General features: G+C 39.6%; 1 protein-coding gene across 2 annotated transcripts in view; it reads left to right on the plus strand.

The window, feature by feature from the left end:
• Positions 1–19964, plus strand: part of GADL1 (glutamate decarboxylase like 1) — a 163073-nt gene that overhangs the window by 66004 nt on the left and 77105 nt on the right. Inside the window, exons 7-9 of one of the 2 annotated variants that reach the window (XM_075271331.1) lie at positions 10001–10080; positions 15625–15679; positions 18909–19025. In XM_075271331.1, coding sequence (XP_075127432.1) covers positions 10001–10080; positions 15625–15679; positions 18909–19025 — 252 coding nt within the window. The remainder of the gene's footprint in view (positions 1–10000; positions 10081–15624; positions 15680–18908; positions 19026–19964) is intronic. The other variant, XM_075271332.1, reaches the window with a different exon arrangement.

A 19964-nucleotide genomic window follows, 5' to 3' on the forward strand; every position in this document is an offset into this window, starting at 1 on the left:
GGAATTGAAGTTATATGTAACCCCCATATATTCTTTGAATTCCCAGTGAGACAATGGCACTATATAGCAGTAGCAAAAATTGTGGGTGCACGTAACCCCCATATATTCTTTGAATTCCCAGTCAGAAACTGGCACTATATACCAGTAACAAAAATTGTGGGTGCACGTAACCCCAATATATTCTTTGAATTACCAGTCAGAAACTGGCACTATATAGCAGTAGCAAAAATTGTGGGTGCACATAACCCCAATATATTCTTTGAATTCCCAGTGAGACAATGGCACTATATACCAGTAGCAAAAATTGTGGGTGCACGTAACCCCAATATATTCTTTGAATTCCCAGTGAGACAATGGCACTATCTACCAGTAGCAAAAATTGTGGGTGCACATAACCCCAATATATTCTTTGAATTCCCAGTGAGACAATGGCACTATCTACCAGTAGCAAAAATTGTGGGTGCACGTAACCCCAATATATTCTTTGAATTCCCAGTGAGACAATGGCACTGTATAGCAGTAGCAAAAATTGTGGGTGCACGTAACCCCCCATATATTCTTTGAATTCCCAGTGAGACAATGGCACTATATACCAGTAGCAAAAATTGTGGGTGCACATAACCCCCATATATTCTTTGAATTCCCAGTGAGACAATGGCACTATCTACCAGTAGCAAAAATTGTGGGTGCACGTAACCCCAATATATTCTTTGAATTCCCAGTGAGACAATGGCACTGTATAGCAGTAGCAAAAATTGTGGGTGCACGTAACCCCCATATATTCTTTGAATTCCCAGTGAGACAATGGCACTATATACCAGTAGCAAAAATTGTGGGTGCACGTAACCACAATATATTCTTTGAATTCCCAGTGAGACAATGGCACTATCTACCAGTAGCAAAAATTGTGGGTGCACATAACCCCAATATATTCTTTGAATTCCCAGTGAGACAATGGCACTATCTACCAGTAGCAAAAATTGTGGGTGCACGTAACCCCAATATATTCTTTGAATTCCCAGTGAGACAATGGCACTGTATAGCAGTAGCAAAAATTGTGGGTGCACGTAACCCCCCATATATTCTTTGAATTCCCAGTGAGACAATGGCACTATCTACCAGTAGCAAAAATTGTGGGTGCACGTAACCCCAATATATTCTTTGAATTCCCAGTGAGACAATGGCACTATATACCAGTAGCAAAAATTGTGGGTGCACGTAACCCCAATATATTCTTTGAATTCCCAGTGAGACAATGGCACTATATACCAGTAGCAAAAATTGTGGGTGCATGTAACCCCAATATATTCTTTGAATTCCCAGTGAGACAATGGCACTATCTACCAGTAGCAAAAATTGTGGGTGCACGTAACCCCAATATATTCTTTGAATTCCCAGTCAGACAATGGCACTATATACCAGTAGCAAAAATTGTGGGTGTATATAGCCCCAATTCTATTGCTAGGGGACTTGCAGGGTATTTCTGAGGTGAAGGTGGGGGGGCACACCGTTGGAACGGGGATTTGGGGTGTATATATGGGGTATACGGGAATACACTGTCAGTGTGTTCCATTCAGGATCCTGGGAAAGCTGGGTTGCGGCGATTGAGCCCGTCAGTGCCACGTTACACTGACAAGCTTCTCCCTGGAATTGAAGTTATATGTAACCCCCATATATTCTTTGAATTCCCAGTGAGACAATGGCACTATATAGCAGTAGCAAAAATTGTGGGTGCACGTAACCCCCATATATTCTTTGAATTCCCAGTCAGAAACTGGCACTATATACCAGTAACAAAAATTGTGGGTGCACGTAACCCCAATATATTCTTTGAATTACCAGTCAGAAACTGGCACTATATAGCAGTAGCAAAAATTGTGGGTGCACATAACCCCAATATATTCTTTGAATTCCCAGTGAGACAATGGCACTATATACCAGTAGCAAAAATTGTGGGTGCACGTAACCCCAATATATTCTTTGAATTCCCAGTGAGACAATGGCACTATCTACCAGTAGCAAAAATTGTGGGTGCACATAACCCCAATATATTCTTTGAATTCCCAGTGAGACAATGGCACTATATACCAGTAGCAAAAATTGTGGGTGCATGTAACCCCAATATATTCTTTGAATTCCCAGTGAGACAATGGCACTATCTACCAGTAGCAAAAATTGTGGGTGCACGTAACCCCAATATATTCTTTGAATTCCCAGTCAGACAATGGCACTATATACCAGTAGCAAAAATTGTGGGTGTATATAGCCCCAATTCTATTGCTAGGGGACTTGCAGGGTATTTCTGAGGTGAAGGTGGGGGGGCACACCGTTGGAACGGGGATTTGGGGTGTATATATGGGGTATACGGGAATACACTGTCAGTGTGTTCCATTCAGGATCCTGGGAAAGCTGGGTTGCGGCGATTGAGCCCGTCAGTGCCACGTTACACTGACAAGCTTCTCCCTGGAATTGAAGTTATATGTAACCCCCATATATTCTTTGAATTCCCAGTGAGACAATGGCACTATATAGCAGTAGCAAAAATTGTGGGTGCACGTAACCCCCATATATTCTTTGAATTCCCAGTCAGAAACTGGCACTATATACCAGTAACAAAAATTGTGGGTGCACGTAACCCCAATATATTCTTTGAATTACCAGTCAGAAACTGGCACTATATAGCAGTAGCAAAAATTGTGGGTGCACATAACCCCAATATATTCTTTGAATTCCCAGTGAGACAATGGCACTATATACCAGTAGCAAAAATTGTGGGTGCACGTAACCCCAATATATTCTTTGAATTCCCAGTGAGACAATGGCACTATCTACCAGTAGCAAAAATTGTGGGTGCACATAACCCCAATATATTCTTTGAATTCCCAGTGAGACAATGGCACTATCTACCAGTAGCAAAAATTGTGGGTGCACGTAACCCCAATATATTCTTTGAATTCCCAGTGAGACAATGGCACTGTATAGCAGTAGCAAAAATTGTGGGTGCACGTAACCCCCCATATATTCTTTGAATTCCCAGTGAGACAATGGCACTATATACCAGTAGCAAAAATTGTGGGTGCACATAACCCCCATATATTCTTTGAATTCCCAGTGAGACAATGGCACTATCTACCAGTAGCAAAAATTGTGGGTGCACGTAACCCCAATATATTCTTTGAATTCCCAGTGAGACAATGGCACTGTATAGCAGTAGCAAAAATTGTGGGTGCACGTAACCCCCATATATTCTTTGAATTCCCAGTGAGACAATGGCACTATATACCAGTAGCAAAAATTGTGGGTGCACGTAACCCCAATATATTCTTTGAATTCCCAGTGAGACAATGGCACTATCTACCAGTAGCAAAAATTGTGGGTGCACGTAACCCCAATATATTCTTTGAATTCCCAGTGAGACAATGGCACTGTATAGCAGTAGCAAAAATTGTGGGTGCACGTAACCCCCCATATATTCTTTGAATTCCCAGTGAGACAATGGCACTATATACCAGTAGCAAAAATTGTGGGTGCACGTAACCCCCCATATATTCTTTGAATTCCCAGTGAGACAATGGCACTATCTACCAGTAGCAAAAATTGTGGGTGCACGTAACCCCAATATATTCTTTGAATTCCCAGTGAGACAATGGCACTGTATAGCAGTAGCAAAAATTGTGGGTGCACGTAACCCCCATATATTCTTTGAATTCCCAGTGAGACAATGGCACTATATACCAGTAGCAAAAATTGTGGGTGCACGTAACCCCAATATATTCTTTGAATTCCCAGTGAGACAATGGCACTATATACCAGTAGCAAAAATTGTGGGTGCACGTAACCCCAATATATTCTTTGAATTCCCAGTCAGACAATGGCACTATATACCAGTAGCAAAAATTGTGGGTGTATATAGCCCCAATTCTATTGCTAGGGGACTTGCAGGGTATTTCTGAGGTGAAGGTGGGGGGGCACACCGTTGGAACGGGTATCGGGGGTATATATCGGGTATACGGGAATACACTGTCAGTGTATTCCATTCAGGATCCTGGGAAAGCTGGGTTGCGGCGATTGAGCCCGTCAGTGCCACGTTACACTGACAAGCTTCTCCCTGGAATTGAAGTTATATGTAAGCCCAATATATTCTTTGAATTCCCAGTGAGACAATGGCACTATATGGCAGTAGCAAAAATAGTGGGTGTATATAGCCCCAATTCTATTGCTAGGGGACTTGCAGGGTATTTCTGGGTATAAGCTGGGTTGCAGCGATTGAGCCCGTCAGTGCCACGTTACACTGACAAGCTTCTCCCTGGAATTTAGCTCTTATAAGAGCTGTTGGTTGTCTTCTCCTTCCTATCCTAGCCTGTCCCTGCCTACCCAGAATCTAACCCCTAGCTAACTGGATGGAAACCTCCGTCCCCGGTGAATTGCAAGCTCAGAATGACGCGAAGCTGGGCGTCGCTGTTCTTTTAAATTAGAGGTCACATGTTTTCGGCAGCCAATGGGTTTTGCCTACTTTTTTCAACGTCACCGGTGTCGTAGTTCCTGTCCCACCTACCCTGCGCTGTTATTGGAGCAAAAAAGGCGCCAGGGAAGGTGGGAGGGGAATCGAGTAATGGCGCACTTTACCACGCGGTGTTCGATTCGATTCGAACATGCCGAACAGCCTAATATCCGATCGAACATGAGTTCGATAGAACACTGTTCGCTCATCTCTAACTATGACTAAATTCATTATATGAAGTTATATGAATCCGGTCCACCAGCACTATAGTACCGCTATATGCTCTAAGTTTGTTGCTTTGTTGGACACTGGTATTAGTTGTAGTGAAATTATTTTAAAAGGTCAGGAAAGCCCTGGTGACATTACAACATTCATCTGAATGTATCGAGAAATCCAGACAGGAGGCGAAAACTAATCAAAAACCTTTTCATGCCAGCAATGAGTTCTTTTTACATTATCATAGATATAATCTCATGTGTATTTGCCATAAGGAAGTTGAGGTTTTTTGCAAATTATATTACTTAATTTTCAGTTTTATTTCTTTAATTTTGATTTTCATAGTTCACCAACAACTTTTATAACTGCACAGTTAAAATGTATCTAAATTTGTAATTTAATCTAATTTTACTCAAATTACTCATGGTATCTGAGGAGACAATAATACAATACAATAATTAACTGACAATACCTGGTGTCGGGGGGGGGGGGCTTGAGCCTCACAAATATTTGTTAAAACTAATCTCGTGGGGTTTACCCATCTTGATTAATGAAGTATTTCAGCCACTGGAGCTTTATACAGTATGGAGCCACTGTGGAATATTTTACTATGAGGAGATACAGTGGTGCTTTATACTACATGCATTACACGGTGTGGAGATACTGTGGAACTTTATATAATGTGGAGACACTGTGGAGCATTATACTGTGTGGGGTGACTGTGAAACATTATTCTGTGTAGGACCAATGTGGAACATTATAATGTGCATGGCCACTTTGGAGCATCATAATGGAATAAGAGGTAGACAGAAGTTTCATCCAAAATGGATCCAGCCTTCAGATAGTTTTGGAACCACTATTCTAGACATAACAGCTGGGGAGCTTAATTATTTTTTTCATCAAATCTTTATTTAATAAATTGGCAAGAATAGCAAAACAGTATGCAGAGAAAAACAATCAATGCAGTATTGTTCATAGACGACACTAGCGTCATGCCAATAGAATTTTTACAACATTTTAATTGAATATAGAGAAGGGATAGGAAAGGAGGGGGAGAAAAAAAGAGAGGAGGGGGAGGAGGAAGGAGAGAACCTATAGCCAAGACAATTGCAACATATTATTTGAGTTTAGCAAACTTAATCCAGGGAGACCATACCTTGAAAAAAGCAGAGTGTTTGCCCGAGGCCCAACTTGATAGTTCTTCAAATCTGCAGACTTGGTTCACCCTAGTAACTCACACTGACTGGGTAGGTGCCACAATCTGTAACCACTTTTGAGGGATGAGAAATTTTGCCACAACGAGAAGGTACGTTTTTAAGTCGCGTTTGGACAAAGCAAGTTGCGCATCGGGCAAAGCCAGGACTATATGATGCAAAGCAATCTGAGATTTGGACCTGAAAATGGTTTGAAAGGTGGCTTCAATTGTTCTCCGGAATGAATGTAGAACAGGACAAGACCACCAAATATATGAGCGGGAGCCAACCTCCTGGCCACAGCACCAGCACACGTTACTATCAGCCAACTTGTACGCAAATAGCTTAAATTTAAGAAAGATGGGATCATCTCTTTAAAGGGGTATTCCAAAAACAGACATTTATAGCATATATGAAAGACGGTACAATATCTTGGGCATGGCAGTATGTGCCATGTGGTAAGCCAATTATTTTAGCTGGTCTCACCTGCTCTTGTTATAGCAGATTTGCTACTATAAAATCCTCCTGCAGGCTCTAACGGCAGCAAAGTGATGAGATGGTTTCACCTCTCTTGATGGCAATGGCTTTTCTTCTGGGGTACTCCCTGTAGCGGGTAATTTTTTAGTGCTTTGTGTTAGTGCAAATTCCACTGTGCATGGGTGATACAGTGGCAGTTGCACAGACAATGCTCATAGCACCATTTTCTTATACAATTATTGCATTCACGGGTGCCATGGAAGCACAGTATTCAGACAGTATCCACACACAGGGCGCTCTGCATTCATGATTTAAGATAACATGTGTTTTCCACTTCTCCTTTAGTCCTCTGTCCCTTCCCACTATGGTTGGCATCTAGCATTTAATCCTTATTAATATGGGATAACTCAGCCCTGTTCCTTTGTTCCAGTGACTGTTAGGGAAATTCAGGGCTAATTTGAGCTATGAATCAAATAAAAAAGACAAAAGTTCCACCATCCAATGGTAAAAAATATCCAAAATTTTAAAAAATAACTTGATAATGTATGAAAAAAAAGTCACAAAAAGTTTCCGGTAACATGGAAATTTAATCCAGATTGTAGGTAAATAAGCCGTCTATGGGCTATGTTACTGGTCCCCATTGAAAGCAATCTATAGAAACAACAGCAAGAGGTTTTTGTGCTCATTCTATAAGAGAAAATACATCAAATTTAGTGTTAAAAGAAACCATTTGGTCTTTTAGAGACTTGACTCTAAATAACTTTCATAGACTATAATAAAATCCCATTCACACTCATAATCAGCTCTGTCCTTATGTCTTCACTTTTCTACCCTTTGACTCCCATAGTAGAGTTTGTGCTACATAAAAAGGATCATGTAACTTGATTCCCAAAAATGCAATAGCTAGAGTACCCGATTTTTCATCTATTTATAACATATTCACCAATTTTAGATAAAAATGGTCAAAAATGATATTATAGGGGCTCTACTGATTTATTTAATTCAATGTATTAATTCATTTTATGTAAATATATTAATTTTTCCATTTTCAAATGATTAACATTTCAATGAAAATGGAAAATGTGAGAACAGACATAGAGAAAGGAAACAGCAAGAAGTTAAGAAAAAGAGAGATTTATTATTTAAGTGGTAATTTAGAGAACGCTGGTGGATGCATGGCAGTGGTATTAAATATTTCATGCAGCTAACAGCTCCATCTGTGGAATTTAAAGAGATTGATTTTTTTGATTGTGAAAAATGCTTTATAGAATCATTTGGGAGGGAATTAAAACAAAACCTCGGCAAACAATCCCTTTGTAATTAGCATTTTTTTCATTCTCCTCTATGACAAATCTGGAGAGACCAATTTATTACAAACCATATTGGCTTATCTTGAGAATACTAGAATCTATAGACTTTGGGGAGCACAAATTAGAAATCATTGGAAATTAGACTCATTTCGAAATATTTAAATGAGTGCATATGAATAAAGTTTATTCTGAACGGTATCCTTAAACCCTTTCGTGAAAACCTCCCGTTCAAGCTAAAATCCGATTGCAGATTTTTAGATAAGAGCCACGAGGTCAGGTACCAATTTGCATGTTTGATGGTGTTTCTCATAGAGCACCACAATCGCAAGTATTAGAGCATAATCTTTTTAAAGAAATATTATATTTTTTACCATTATGGGGAAGTTAGCTCGGTAGAAGCAGTGGTGCGGACCCAAACAGTCAAGACAGGGAAATAAAATATGCAGCAAACTGGTTTATTTAGAAAAATTAGGAAAATAAATAAACCTTGACTTAAGGTACAAAATAAACAAAACAAAATACAGCCTTAACTTCAAGCAAAAACAAAACAAAAAAAAAAAACTGCTCATCTGAGCAACTAACTAAACAGAACTGATAACCTAACTATACATGTGGCTTACTACCGCCACACAAACAAAAGAGGCGCAATATTGTCTCACCGGACTCAGGGTTACAGGACAGAACTATACACCGGCTTTCACCTCATGGAACTGCATTGCAATGCAAGAGTTGCAGCCTTTTTCTGGTCCAGTAATGAGCCAAACATCTAACCGGGGCTAAGGCCTACTCCAGATCCACCCTGGACCACACATATGTCAGAAACCTGGGGCTGATAAATCTGGACTCCACTACTCTGCCTGTCACTTTCTCTTACCATGCGGACCATTTTAGAACTTTTCTCTTCTTTTGACCATTTTGAAGTGTTTGCAGAAAGGGACATGGCTATGGGACATTGTAAAATATGCTATATTTTAGTGTACATTGGACAAATTTCTGGCGTAAAAAAGTTTTATACCGTGGGTCTGCTGAGCTTCCCATACTTTGGCTTTCACATAGTTAGGTGTGTTACATAAAATACAAGTTTACTGACTCAAATGATCGCTGGATCATTGGCATTTTAGGAAACCAGGTCCTACTCTTCCTTACTGCCTTACAAGTATTGTAGCTACTTTAAAGGGATCCTATTATTCAGAAGCAATTTTTTGTCCATAACATGTAGGAATAGCCTTAAGAAAGGCTATTCATCTCCTAACTTTAGATGTCTTCTCCGCGCCGCCATTCAGTAGAATTCCCGCTTTTCGCTGGTATGCAAATGAGTTCTATCACAGCACTGGGGGCTGGCCCTAGCACTCAAACAGCACTGGGGCGTCCCCAATGCTGCCAGAGAATTCTCCAATGCTGCCTCCATCTTCTTCAGGAACGTCCTCTTCCTATGTCTTCTTCTGACGCAGGCTTTGAAACTTGTAGGCCTCAGGCAGAGCCAACTGTGCATGCCCACAGGCCAAAAGAAAATGGGCGCTTACTTACTGTGTAAGTGGCCATTTTTCTTGTGGTAGCATTGGATACACCCCCAGTGCTGCGAGAAAACTCATTTGCATACTGGCAAAAACCGGGATTTCTACAGAACAGCGGCCTAGAGAAGACATCTAAAGGTAGGAGATGAATAGCCTTTCTTAAGGCTATTCTGACATTTTCGGGACAAAAATTTGCCTCTGAATGATAGGATCCCATTAACATGGCTATACACTAGTTCCTTGGTAACAATGTGGTCATCATGAGCTGCCACAGTTCCCACGCAGTGAATATCTTCAACATCAATTTCTCAATAGATGAATTTTCTTGATATTTTTACTTATAATGAATAATAACCAAGTTGGGGCTAGATGTTATATTACTTGTGCCCAGTGGGGCTCCCCATCTAATTCTCCTATTTCACACACATTGGGCCACATTTTATATGTAGAATATTTAACCTATTAAACAGTTTCTATGACGTATGGGAGAAAACAAGGGAACCTGTAGGAAATTTATGGAAATATTAGGTGGACGTATGTTTTCTTAATTGATATGTACTGAGGTTAGTTAACAGATCAGGCTACTACATGAAAACCTTTCAGAATATTACATGCTGCCTTTCCCACATAGCATTGAATAAACCATGAACGTCACACCATTGTTCATTATGTATATATATTTTTTTTCCAAATATGTTAGAATTTCTAATTCTTCAATTTCTATTAGATAACGTGAAATCTCTGTTAATTTTCCATCTGTATGTACAGTCATTATTTTGTTTTCAACAGTGTCACTACTCCATGAAGAAGGCAGCTGCTTTCCTTGGTATTGGCACACACAATGTGTATTTTGTTAAGGCTGATGATCAGTAAGTGGATATGTAATTTCAACTTTCATTTTTTTTTTAATTATACAAAGTGTTTGCAATTTTGCAAAGTGTCATTCACGTGCTTTATAAGCATATTCTTGACAGATACTTTCCTCAAAAAGAATGGGAGTTGGATTGTCGTTTGCATTTTCAATTATCATTGACTCCTCCGAATACATTTATCAAAAAGAGATATAGTTTTGTTTTGCAGAAGCTGTGCAGAAAGTTATTTAAAGCACACAGCCGATCACCTTTCATTACAGCTAATATGGAAGAAATCTTCTCTAAAACTGAGTCTAAAAGTAGAAATGTCTGTACGTTGTTAGCTTGTTGTTCTTTTCCCAGCTGTTAAGAAAGCAAAGTATTAGCTGCACTCAAAAATATAGATAAGTATAGTATGTTTAAGAAGATTTTTAGACCCGCACCATTCAAAAGAATGGAAGTCTGGAGTGTTCCGTTCCGGCTTACTACACGGTCTACAATATGGAGTTGCTTCAATAGAGCAGCAGTCAAACATATGTTCTCATTTCAAAGTCTATTAGGTTGACAATAATAACCAAGCACTTGGCTGCCTTTGCCAATCCTATAAACATTGAATAGCACATGATTGACTTCTGCTCCATTAAAACCACCAGGAGAAGGAACAATGGACACATTCTGCAGTGGGGTCTTCATTGATCAGACACATAGCATGCCCAAAGTGCATAGGAGTTTTCTGGGAAAATCTTTAATCTGAGTTCAGTAACAAAATAATGTTACCTACTGCATGTCACAAATATAAAGTAAAACGAGTGCAGATATTTTCTTGAGTGATTCCAAAATCACATTGTCCTGTATGTACCTGTCAATCATATTACATTGCATGACCAAATAATAACTATAGTTGTGATAGATAAAAGTTCAAAGGCCAGAGCAAAAACTGGAGAGAGGATCCCCCCATGAAGCTGGATGAGTCAAAGATCTTTGCTTGAATTAAAGAATGTAGTGCAGATAATAAAAAAAAAATAGTTACAGCAAAATTTATCATTACATTTAACAGGTTAACTAGACTGTAGCACAAAATATTAACACAACTTGTTAATGGAAGTTGTTATATTCTTTGACAAGATATCATACTACAGTGATTTATCAGTGTCCTGAAAAACTATAGCAACCAATGATATCAAACTTTTTATCTTTTAAAAGCAAAATACCAACTAAAATTTGCACCATGGTTGGTTGATATAGGCAACAGATATAGATTTTCTTTTAGAGACGATAATAAATAAGCCAAATAAATGTTTTGGTATTGGTCTGAGACCAAGAGAGTTGTGAGAATATAACAAACGCATACTCGCCTTGCTTCACTTCTCCAGGGCTCCCTCGCTATATCCAGCTGTCCCTCTGCTTCCTCTTTTTCATTCTCCTGGGAAACATCATGGACCCCGGAGGACCACTTAGTCCTGCAGTCACATGGGGCTTGCAGACGTCATGATACTTGCATCAGCATGTCCCATATGACAGAGGCCCAATCACAAGCTTCAGTGGTCCCATGGGGTCCATGATGTTACCCAGAAGGCCGGATGAGGACACTGATCACTGGATGAATGCAGGAGTGGTGAAGGAAGCTGAGACCAAAGTGGACCTAATTATTATACTATAGGCTCTGAAGGTCCCCAGAATATGATAATGTTCATGGGTGGTGACTCCTAGAAGAAGTTTTGGAAACTTTGGGACAAATTCAGTTAATTCCAAACAGATTTTTTCCATTCTATTTAACTGCCCAGATAGGCCATGCATTTGGGACACCTTTGAAATTAGTAGGAGTGTTATAGTACATACTTTAGCCTTATGTTTTTACCAATAAAGTTATGTATACATGTTAATATTAAAAACAAAGTTAAAGATGTTAACTATCTTCCTAAAATTTGATGGCCCTTAATTTTAGAACTGCATGGGTCCCATCTGTTCTGGGATAAGACCGCTCCTGGTAGAGTTTAATGAGGATGGGGAACCTATAAGTATGGCAGTTTAATAGTATACCAGATATTAGGGCAGTAATAGAAGTTTGATCATTATGTTTACTGTTGTTTTATGTACAGCATATTTTTGTCAACGTTTGTGTAGTTTTTGAGCCAAAGCTGTATGTGTGTTTTCAAAAAGAACAGGAAGACCTTGTCTCCCATCTTGCTTGATCTACTTCTTTCTTAAGAAAGAATGGAAACTTACCATGCTTCAAAAGCAGTTAGCCGTGGAAACCCGCGGACGCCATAGACTGTAATAGGGTCCCCTTGGATTCTGCTTAGTTTCCACCTGAAAATGTGGAAAAAAGAGGATAAAAAAGTCCTCCACTTTTTAAAGCCGGTTCTGGGACAGAAAACCCGAAAGTAATACAGGCAGAGGTATGAACCTAACCACTTGATATTTACTTGCCTTGTTGAGGTGCCTGTTTTGGCAGAGGTGATGACAGGAATGGCAACCATATAAGTTTGGTATATACTATATAACATGCCGACAGAATGACATTTGGTCAGTGAAAAAGGATGATTTCACTGGGCATTGTAGTGTGGTGATCAATTGATAATGGGTAATGGCAGGTGACGTAATACCGCCATGTAGTGATTATAAAGATTTTTATCACTGCTCTGAAACTAAGACTGTCTTTGTGCCAATATTTAGTCACAATCTTGTCCTGCACAAAAGAAAAATGGGCATTAATAAAACTAACTGAGAACAAAGTAATTAATATTGTGATTTATTATTTATGGCCAAAACACATGCACAGAATAAATAACCAGTGTACAATACTGTAGCTCTAAAATGGAATGTATCCCTTATGAATTGGCTGCAACTCTTTGTAAACTAGTACAAAGGATAAAAATACTTAATGGGCTTCTCAGTTGTGGACAATAGCTAGTTGTCAAAAGGATCCCCTGACAATATTCAGATGATAAAGTGTCGCCCACCTGCAGGGAGCAGAGTCAGTGTACTGCTATCTATAGGAAAAGCTTGTGGTAAAGCTTTTAGACACTAGATTAGATTAATGTTGGCCAAATCTGTGAATTGCTTTAGGATTCTGCGACCATCTAAGGTATAGGGGGGCCTTCGCACTCTTAACTGGAAGATGTCAGGGGAAAAATTGGGCAGTCACATTTTAATCGCTGCTATGTTACACTACTATAGCACTCCTGGATCCCTGCAGTCCAGGTAAATACAACGGCAAAATCAAATAGAAAATAGTTCCAGAGATTAATCACAAAGGAACAAACTTAGTATCTGCTGCCAGAACCTTTGTGCCCAGGAGTTATCACCATGCAAGGCGTCCAGCAGCAGCTTCCTTCTCTTTTTTACTGAAAACTGATGCATGCCTATCCAAGTCAAGTGTGCACGGTTATTTGGAAGTCGGGCAGAATAGCCATTAGATGAACAACCTTTCAGCAAGCAGCTTTCTAATATTTATATCCAACGAAGTCATCAATTTCCCTACAGGTCTATGACATATTAAAGGGGCATTCTATCTTAAGACATTATCCCATATCTATATGTTAGAAGATAGCTTGCAGATTGGTTGGAATCTGACCTCTGAGACCCTCACTGATCAGAAGAACAGGGGGTTTCGCTCTCCATTCGGAATGGAACTGTGGCCAGGATGGGGGTGCACTTCTCCTTTCTTTTCAATGAGACAGGCAAGCTAACTACTGCTGGTTTTTATTCTTTGCTGGGGGATGCTAGTGGACAGCAGCACTAGCAGTATCCCTCCTATTCAAGTAATGTATGTAGAATAGGACCGAAACTGGATCAAAAAGTGGATGTTCCAGTGATTGAGGACCCGCGCTCAGATGTATGGCTAAAACAATGACTTTATTAAACGAACAAGGCACAACGCATTTCGGGCGTCACTTCGCCCTTCATCAGGTGCAACATTAAAAAAAAACGTCAGGCCGATAGCTTCAACGGTTTGATGTTTTTTTGAATTTTGTGATCGGACTCTGGTGTGGGCGGAGCTGCTAGGATTTAGACTCAACCTTATCTGCAGATGTTAGATACCAGTGGCTATAGGACCTTTGATGACATCACATGATCTCATGACAAGCCAATCACAGAGCAGTAGCACTAAAGTTCCCCCTTCCAGGTCCACCAGTTTTCTGTGCTCCGTGGTGTATAAGCCAAGGAGAGCTTTTTCAGCATGAAAAATGTGCTGAAAAAGTCGGCTTATACTCGAGTATATACGGTATATAGAATTTTAGTTTGTGATGTTTTAGTTTTGTTTTTATGCTTTCTAGTATTTTTAATATTTTTATATTTCTCTATTTTTATGGTTACTGTAAGGCCTCATACACACAGATGTTGAAAAAAAGATGTTAAAAACAGTTGCAATGTCTGGTACCGATAGTACAAGACAGTATGTCGCTGAGAGGCAGGGTCCTGGCATCAAAGATAACTCTACTACTAGGAGTCTCTCTCCAACATAAGAAGCAGGCCATTAAATCTGACCAACACACAGATCGAGTCTCACAGCTGGAACTCAGTCGTGTGGATGCGGCTTAAGACTTTTTTTTATATTACTAGATAATTCTCTAAACCACTTTTGCCACCGGCACATCAGAAAATAGATTAAAGCCGTGTTATAATTGATACTGTACAATTCCGGACCATACAAGAAAAACTTTTTTCAACATGAGTTATTTTTGAAATGCACTAGAAATAAAATACATTTATCTAACATTTATACTAAAGAAACCTTGATATAAACCTTCTTCCATTCCCAATATCATTGCCTTTTAGTTGGCGATATTTTGATACATGGCCCTACTCTATTACAAAAAACTGAAAAACATCTACTTCAGGCTAAAGCCCAACGTAGGGAGCTGCAGCCAAAAAGCGATGCGCATAAGACCATGGCGGAAATGCATTGAATTTTTTTTGGAATGGTTTAACTATTGAGTAAATTATTATAAAAGCTATTTAGAATTCAAGGATTTTATACAGTCAGAACCATCAAGGCAGATTTTAGCAAACATAAAGGATGAATACACACTTGGCCTGAGAATGGTGAGGATCTTTTTGTTGTTAGAATTTATTCCGCAAGGATATAGCCATTTGCAGACATAGAGTATTCCAGATATATTCCTTCCTACCAGTCATACGGAATAAAGGCGACCATTATAATGATTCATTAATATACTGGGTATTTGGGTGCGTGTGGTCTAGAAGAATTATTTTCTTAAATGTTCTACAAACTTTGACATCAATAAAGTCTTTGTTTTATATGACCTATATAAACCTTTGACTTTTTTATATTTTCTATTATGATTTCCGACTCTAGAGTTCAATTATTTTATTCCCTTTTCATCTTGGAGAATTCTTTTCTATTTTCTGATTTACTGCCTTTTTTAAAACCATTTTTAAAGTCTTTTATGATCTTTTTAGTTTTGCCTTTATTTTGCTGTAGTGGAATAATATTTATTTCCCTGGCTCTTGTGATATATTCTTTTCAAGATTATGTTAGATTTGCATTAATTTCTGTTGGTCATTCATTCACGATGTACGTTTACTTTTATTTAGAGGAAAAATGATACCAGAAGACCTGGAAAAGCAAGTGCAAAGAGCAAAGGGAGAAGTAAGTTGAGAATAAAATCTACTATTTCCTCAGCTAGCAAAAAAGTTTAGAACTGGAAATACCTATAAGAGTATAATTGCTAACAAGCCCTCACCATAAGCCTACAATCACATGACCGGAGGTGAAAATGGATGGGAAATATGTCCTATTTACATGATTCTTTTATACCTGAGGGGTGCCCGTTTTTACAGATCCCTCATACTTTGCAGTATTTTATGTAAATATAGGGTTAGGCATCGTTCTCATCTGCATTCGGTGTTCCATTTGGAGAATCTGCATGAGGACCCCTGATCGGAACACCAAACGCATTGACAAGTGGTGCACAATGAAAGCACATGGACCTCATAGACTATAATGGGGTCCGTGTGTTTTCCACGCAGTGTCCGCACGGAACATGCGCACAGAAAGGTACTTCATGAACTACTTTTCTCTCTACATGACTCGTGCGGACACTGTGCAAAAACACATGGACCCTGTTATAGTATATGGTGTTTATGTGCTTTCATAAGCTCACCCCTTGTTAATGCGTTTGGTAGAGATGAGCGAACAGTAAAATGTTTGAGGTTTGATATTCGTTTCGAGTAGCCCCTTAATATTCGACTACTCAAATCGAATATAGAAGCCTATTATAGTCTATGGAGGGAAAATGCTCGTTTCAGGGGTAGGCAACATTCGATCAAATTATATTTACCAAGTCCACGAGTGAGGGTCGGGCTGGATCCTCCGAGCAGTCTTCTCCATGCAGCGTCCCCGCAGCATCTTCCGGCTCTTCATTCACTCTGCCAGGCATCGGGCCTGGGCAGAGCCGACTGCGCATGCCCACACTACAAGCGGACATGCGCAGTCGGCTCTGCCCAGGTCCGATGCCTGGCAGAGTGAATTCAGAGCCGGAAGACGCCGCGGGGAAGCTGCACGGAGAAGAATTCTAAAGGTAGGAGAAGAACCAGCGTTGATTGGCCGACTGTATAGCATTCGGCCAATCAATGCTGGTTCTGCATCGAACTTTTACATTCGAACAGCGAGTGGTACTTGATCGAGTACGAGTATTTATAATACCGTAGTATCCACTTGCTCATCTCTAGCGTTCGGTATTCTGTTCAGGGGTTCCCATGGAGACTCCCTAAATGTGAATCAGGCCTAAGACTGGGGCACATTGCTTATATTTGCGGTGGTTTATCTGCAGCATACGTACTAGTGGCTAATTTAGAAATGTAGTTACTTCTGCAGCAAGCCCCATTCTGATAAATTCGGACAGCTGTAAACATTTCTGCAACAAATCTACATGTGAATTCTCCCTTGTTTACACAGCTGTATTCATTTTTATATGGTGATATACTGAGACATTTTTGTATCTAAATTGTGGCATGCTAGATTCTACTCTGTGGCCCACATTTACTTCTACTTAGATAATGTAGACTTAGTTTAGGTCTACATGATCACTTTGGCCTGGATTCTCATCATAGGACCAAATATTGCTATGTGCGAAACCTTTACTAATGTATGTGAATGGAGTCTCAATTCGATCTAGTAAATGTTGTGACCAAACTCAAGCACTGTTTGATTTAATTTATGACTAGAAGTCTTAGTCACAACATTTATTAGGTTGAAGTGGAACTTCATGTAGATACTTTTACGAAGGTGGCATAGGTCAACACAAAGATCTCTTGTTGTGGGACAGGCTTTGCAACCAAAGTCGTCATGTAGCCCTAACCTTAGACTGTGCAAATACTCCAGATTTATCACAGCGGCTGATGATGGATATTACCTATATTTATATGACTGCATTTTATTTACATGACTTTATAAAGGCCTCCTTGCACCATTATACAGGCTCTATGCACATGGCTCTGTTAAACAAAATGTAGTTTGGCTGTGTCACCATTTTAAACTTTTCCTTATGAAAAAGTTTTATGGTTCTCTAAAGGTAAACTTACAACACCACTTTATCATTATTTCATGGCAGTAAGACGTATTAGTTTCATTACTCATTACCTTACAAATCACGAATACTGTATTACAGAGGATTGATACTTCTATTGGCCCTTTCCTTTCCCCTCCTCATTTTCATTATATTTTGATATACCATGACTTATATCGAGTTTTGTATTGCATTATGTATACTTGAAAATCTTTTAATAAAATACAAGTTGGAAAAAAAAATACTTCTATTGAAGAATATGGTCAATCACAGGGACACTCTGTATACTGCTTTACGCCACCATATATTGCCATTTCCATAGGGGTTAAGCTTAAGGGCCCCTTCACACTACTGGTACGCTGCCTGATTCTGAAAGTTAAAACACGTTCAGAATCAGCGCGTATAAAGCAGATCCCATTCATTTCAATGGGGAGCCAGCATATGAGCGCTCCCCATTGAAATGAATGGGCTGCTTTTTACTCTACGAGCGCTCCCATTGAAGTGAATGGGAAGTGCTCACTTATACGGCTCGGACTGAGCCGAGCGCCGGGCCCCTTCACACGGTGAGCCATACACGCGAGCGCTTCCCATTCACTTCAATGGGAGCACTCGTAGAGTAAAAAGCAGCCCATTCATTTCAATGGGGAGCGCTCGTATGCCGGCTCCCCATTGAAATGAATGGGATTTGCTTCATATGTGCTGATTCTGACCGTGTTTTAACGTTCAGAATCAGGCAGCGTATCAGTAGTGTGAAGGGGCCCTTACCAAGTTTTTGAACATTTCTCCTCTAACTCAAGAGTCTAGAAATTCATAAAGAGGACCTTTCACCATTTCCACCAATTCAAGTGCTTAGTATCTGTTAATAGTTGCCTCTCCAATGATTCCAATGCAGTTGAAATATTTCCTCTAGCTCTCAACGTTTCTGAGCAACAAGTAAAGGTAGTTTTGATGCCGGATGTGCTATGAGGCTCTGTAATGTCAGAAGGGCAATGTAAGGCAGGGAGTGTGATCCAGAGCTCCATTCAGAGGCCTCCAGTGTCAAAACTCAGAATCACACCCTTTGCCCGTTCCTGACACCACCCTCCTGACAGTACGGAGCCTCAATAGCATATCAGGCACCAAAACTAACAGCATTGATTGCTCAGAGACATATTGGGCTATAGAAAAAAATCCACATGCAGCAGCAGCTATTACTTGATGTAAAGAGCTAGACTTGTTGGAGGTTGTGAAAGGTCCTCTTTAAAGCACATCTTGTGAAAGAGAAATAAAGATGAAGAAATTAATAAGCCTTGTCTGATCCTTTTTTCGCAGGGAGCTATGCCATTTCTTGTTGTTGCCACATCTGGCACTACAGTGTTAGGAGCATTCGATCCTTTGGATGACATTGCAGACATCTGCGAGAAGCATAAACTTTGGTTTCATGTGGATGTAAGTTAGTAGATGATGCATCACTATGGTTACATACGTTAACAGAGAAAAGTACATTCAGATATACGGAACATTCCCTTCTACAAATAAAACACAGTAAATAATATGTTTATAGTCCACCAATATACCAATATACCATATGGTTTGGCAAAGCTTCTCCCTTTTTGCAGTAATAACAGCTGGTTGAGGTTTTCAGGAGTTGGACCTGGGGCATCTTTTAGAGACACTGTTGCCATTATCAGCCATCCCCTTTAAGGCAAACCATATTCTGGATTTACAGTAAGTTATGGTCATCTCTACATTTTATCCCTACCTGATATAGCAATGTGAAGTTAAACATCATAAAGAGTTCAAAGGTTAGAAAATTTTAAAATATTCAATACTATCAGTTGAAAATAAAAAAAAATGCAAATGAGAGTTCAATGTGGATTTAAGAATGGAATAAAACATAGCAGCAAAATAAAAATAGAATTAATATTGTGATTAAAAACTACGCAGGATAGGCTATTAGTATCCAATTGGTGGGAGTCCAACACCCTGATTCTTCAGTAGTCTTGCAATGTGGTGATGTGACTGATCTGGCCACATCTGTGTGCTGAAAGCTACTGAATAGGAAAGGGCCAGAAGTAGCTCTGGTCTTACTCAAGTAATAGTCAAAGAGTCTGCTCCCATATCGTGCAGTAGCTTCTGCCACAGACATGAGACCAGATCAGCCGATTAGTATGGAGTCCAGGTGTCAAATCTCACCAATGCACCAATGGGATACCAAGGATCTATCCTGTGAGTATAAAACACCACCTAGAGACCTAAAACTCCTTTATAGGCTAAGGCTGAGACCCAATGTTGCGGAAAAGCTGCTTTCTTAGATGGAAATTAAGCAGTTTTTTTAAGTGAATTTGGCAGGAGGTTCATATATGGTTTCCATTCCTGTTGAAGTCA

Source organism: Leptodactylus fuscus, chromosome 4 (genome assembly GCF_031893055.1).
Source record: "Leptodactylus fuscus isolate aLepFus1 chromosome 4, aLepFus1.hap2, whole genome shotgun sequence".
NCBI classification, from domain to species: Eukaryota; Metazoa; Chordata; class Amphibia; order Anura; family Leptodactylidae; genus Leptodactylus; species Leptodactylus fuscus.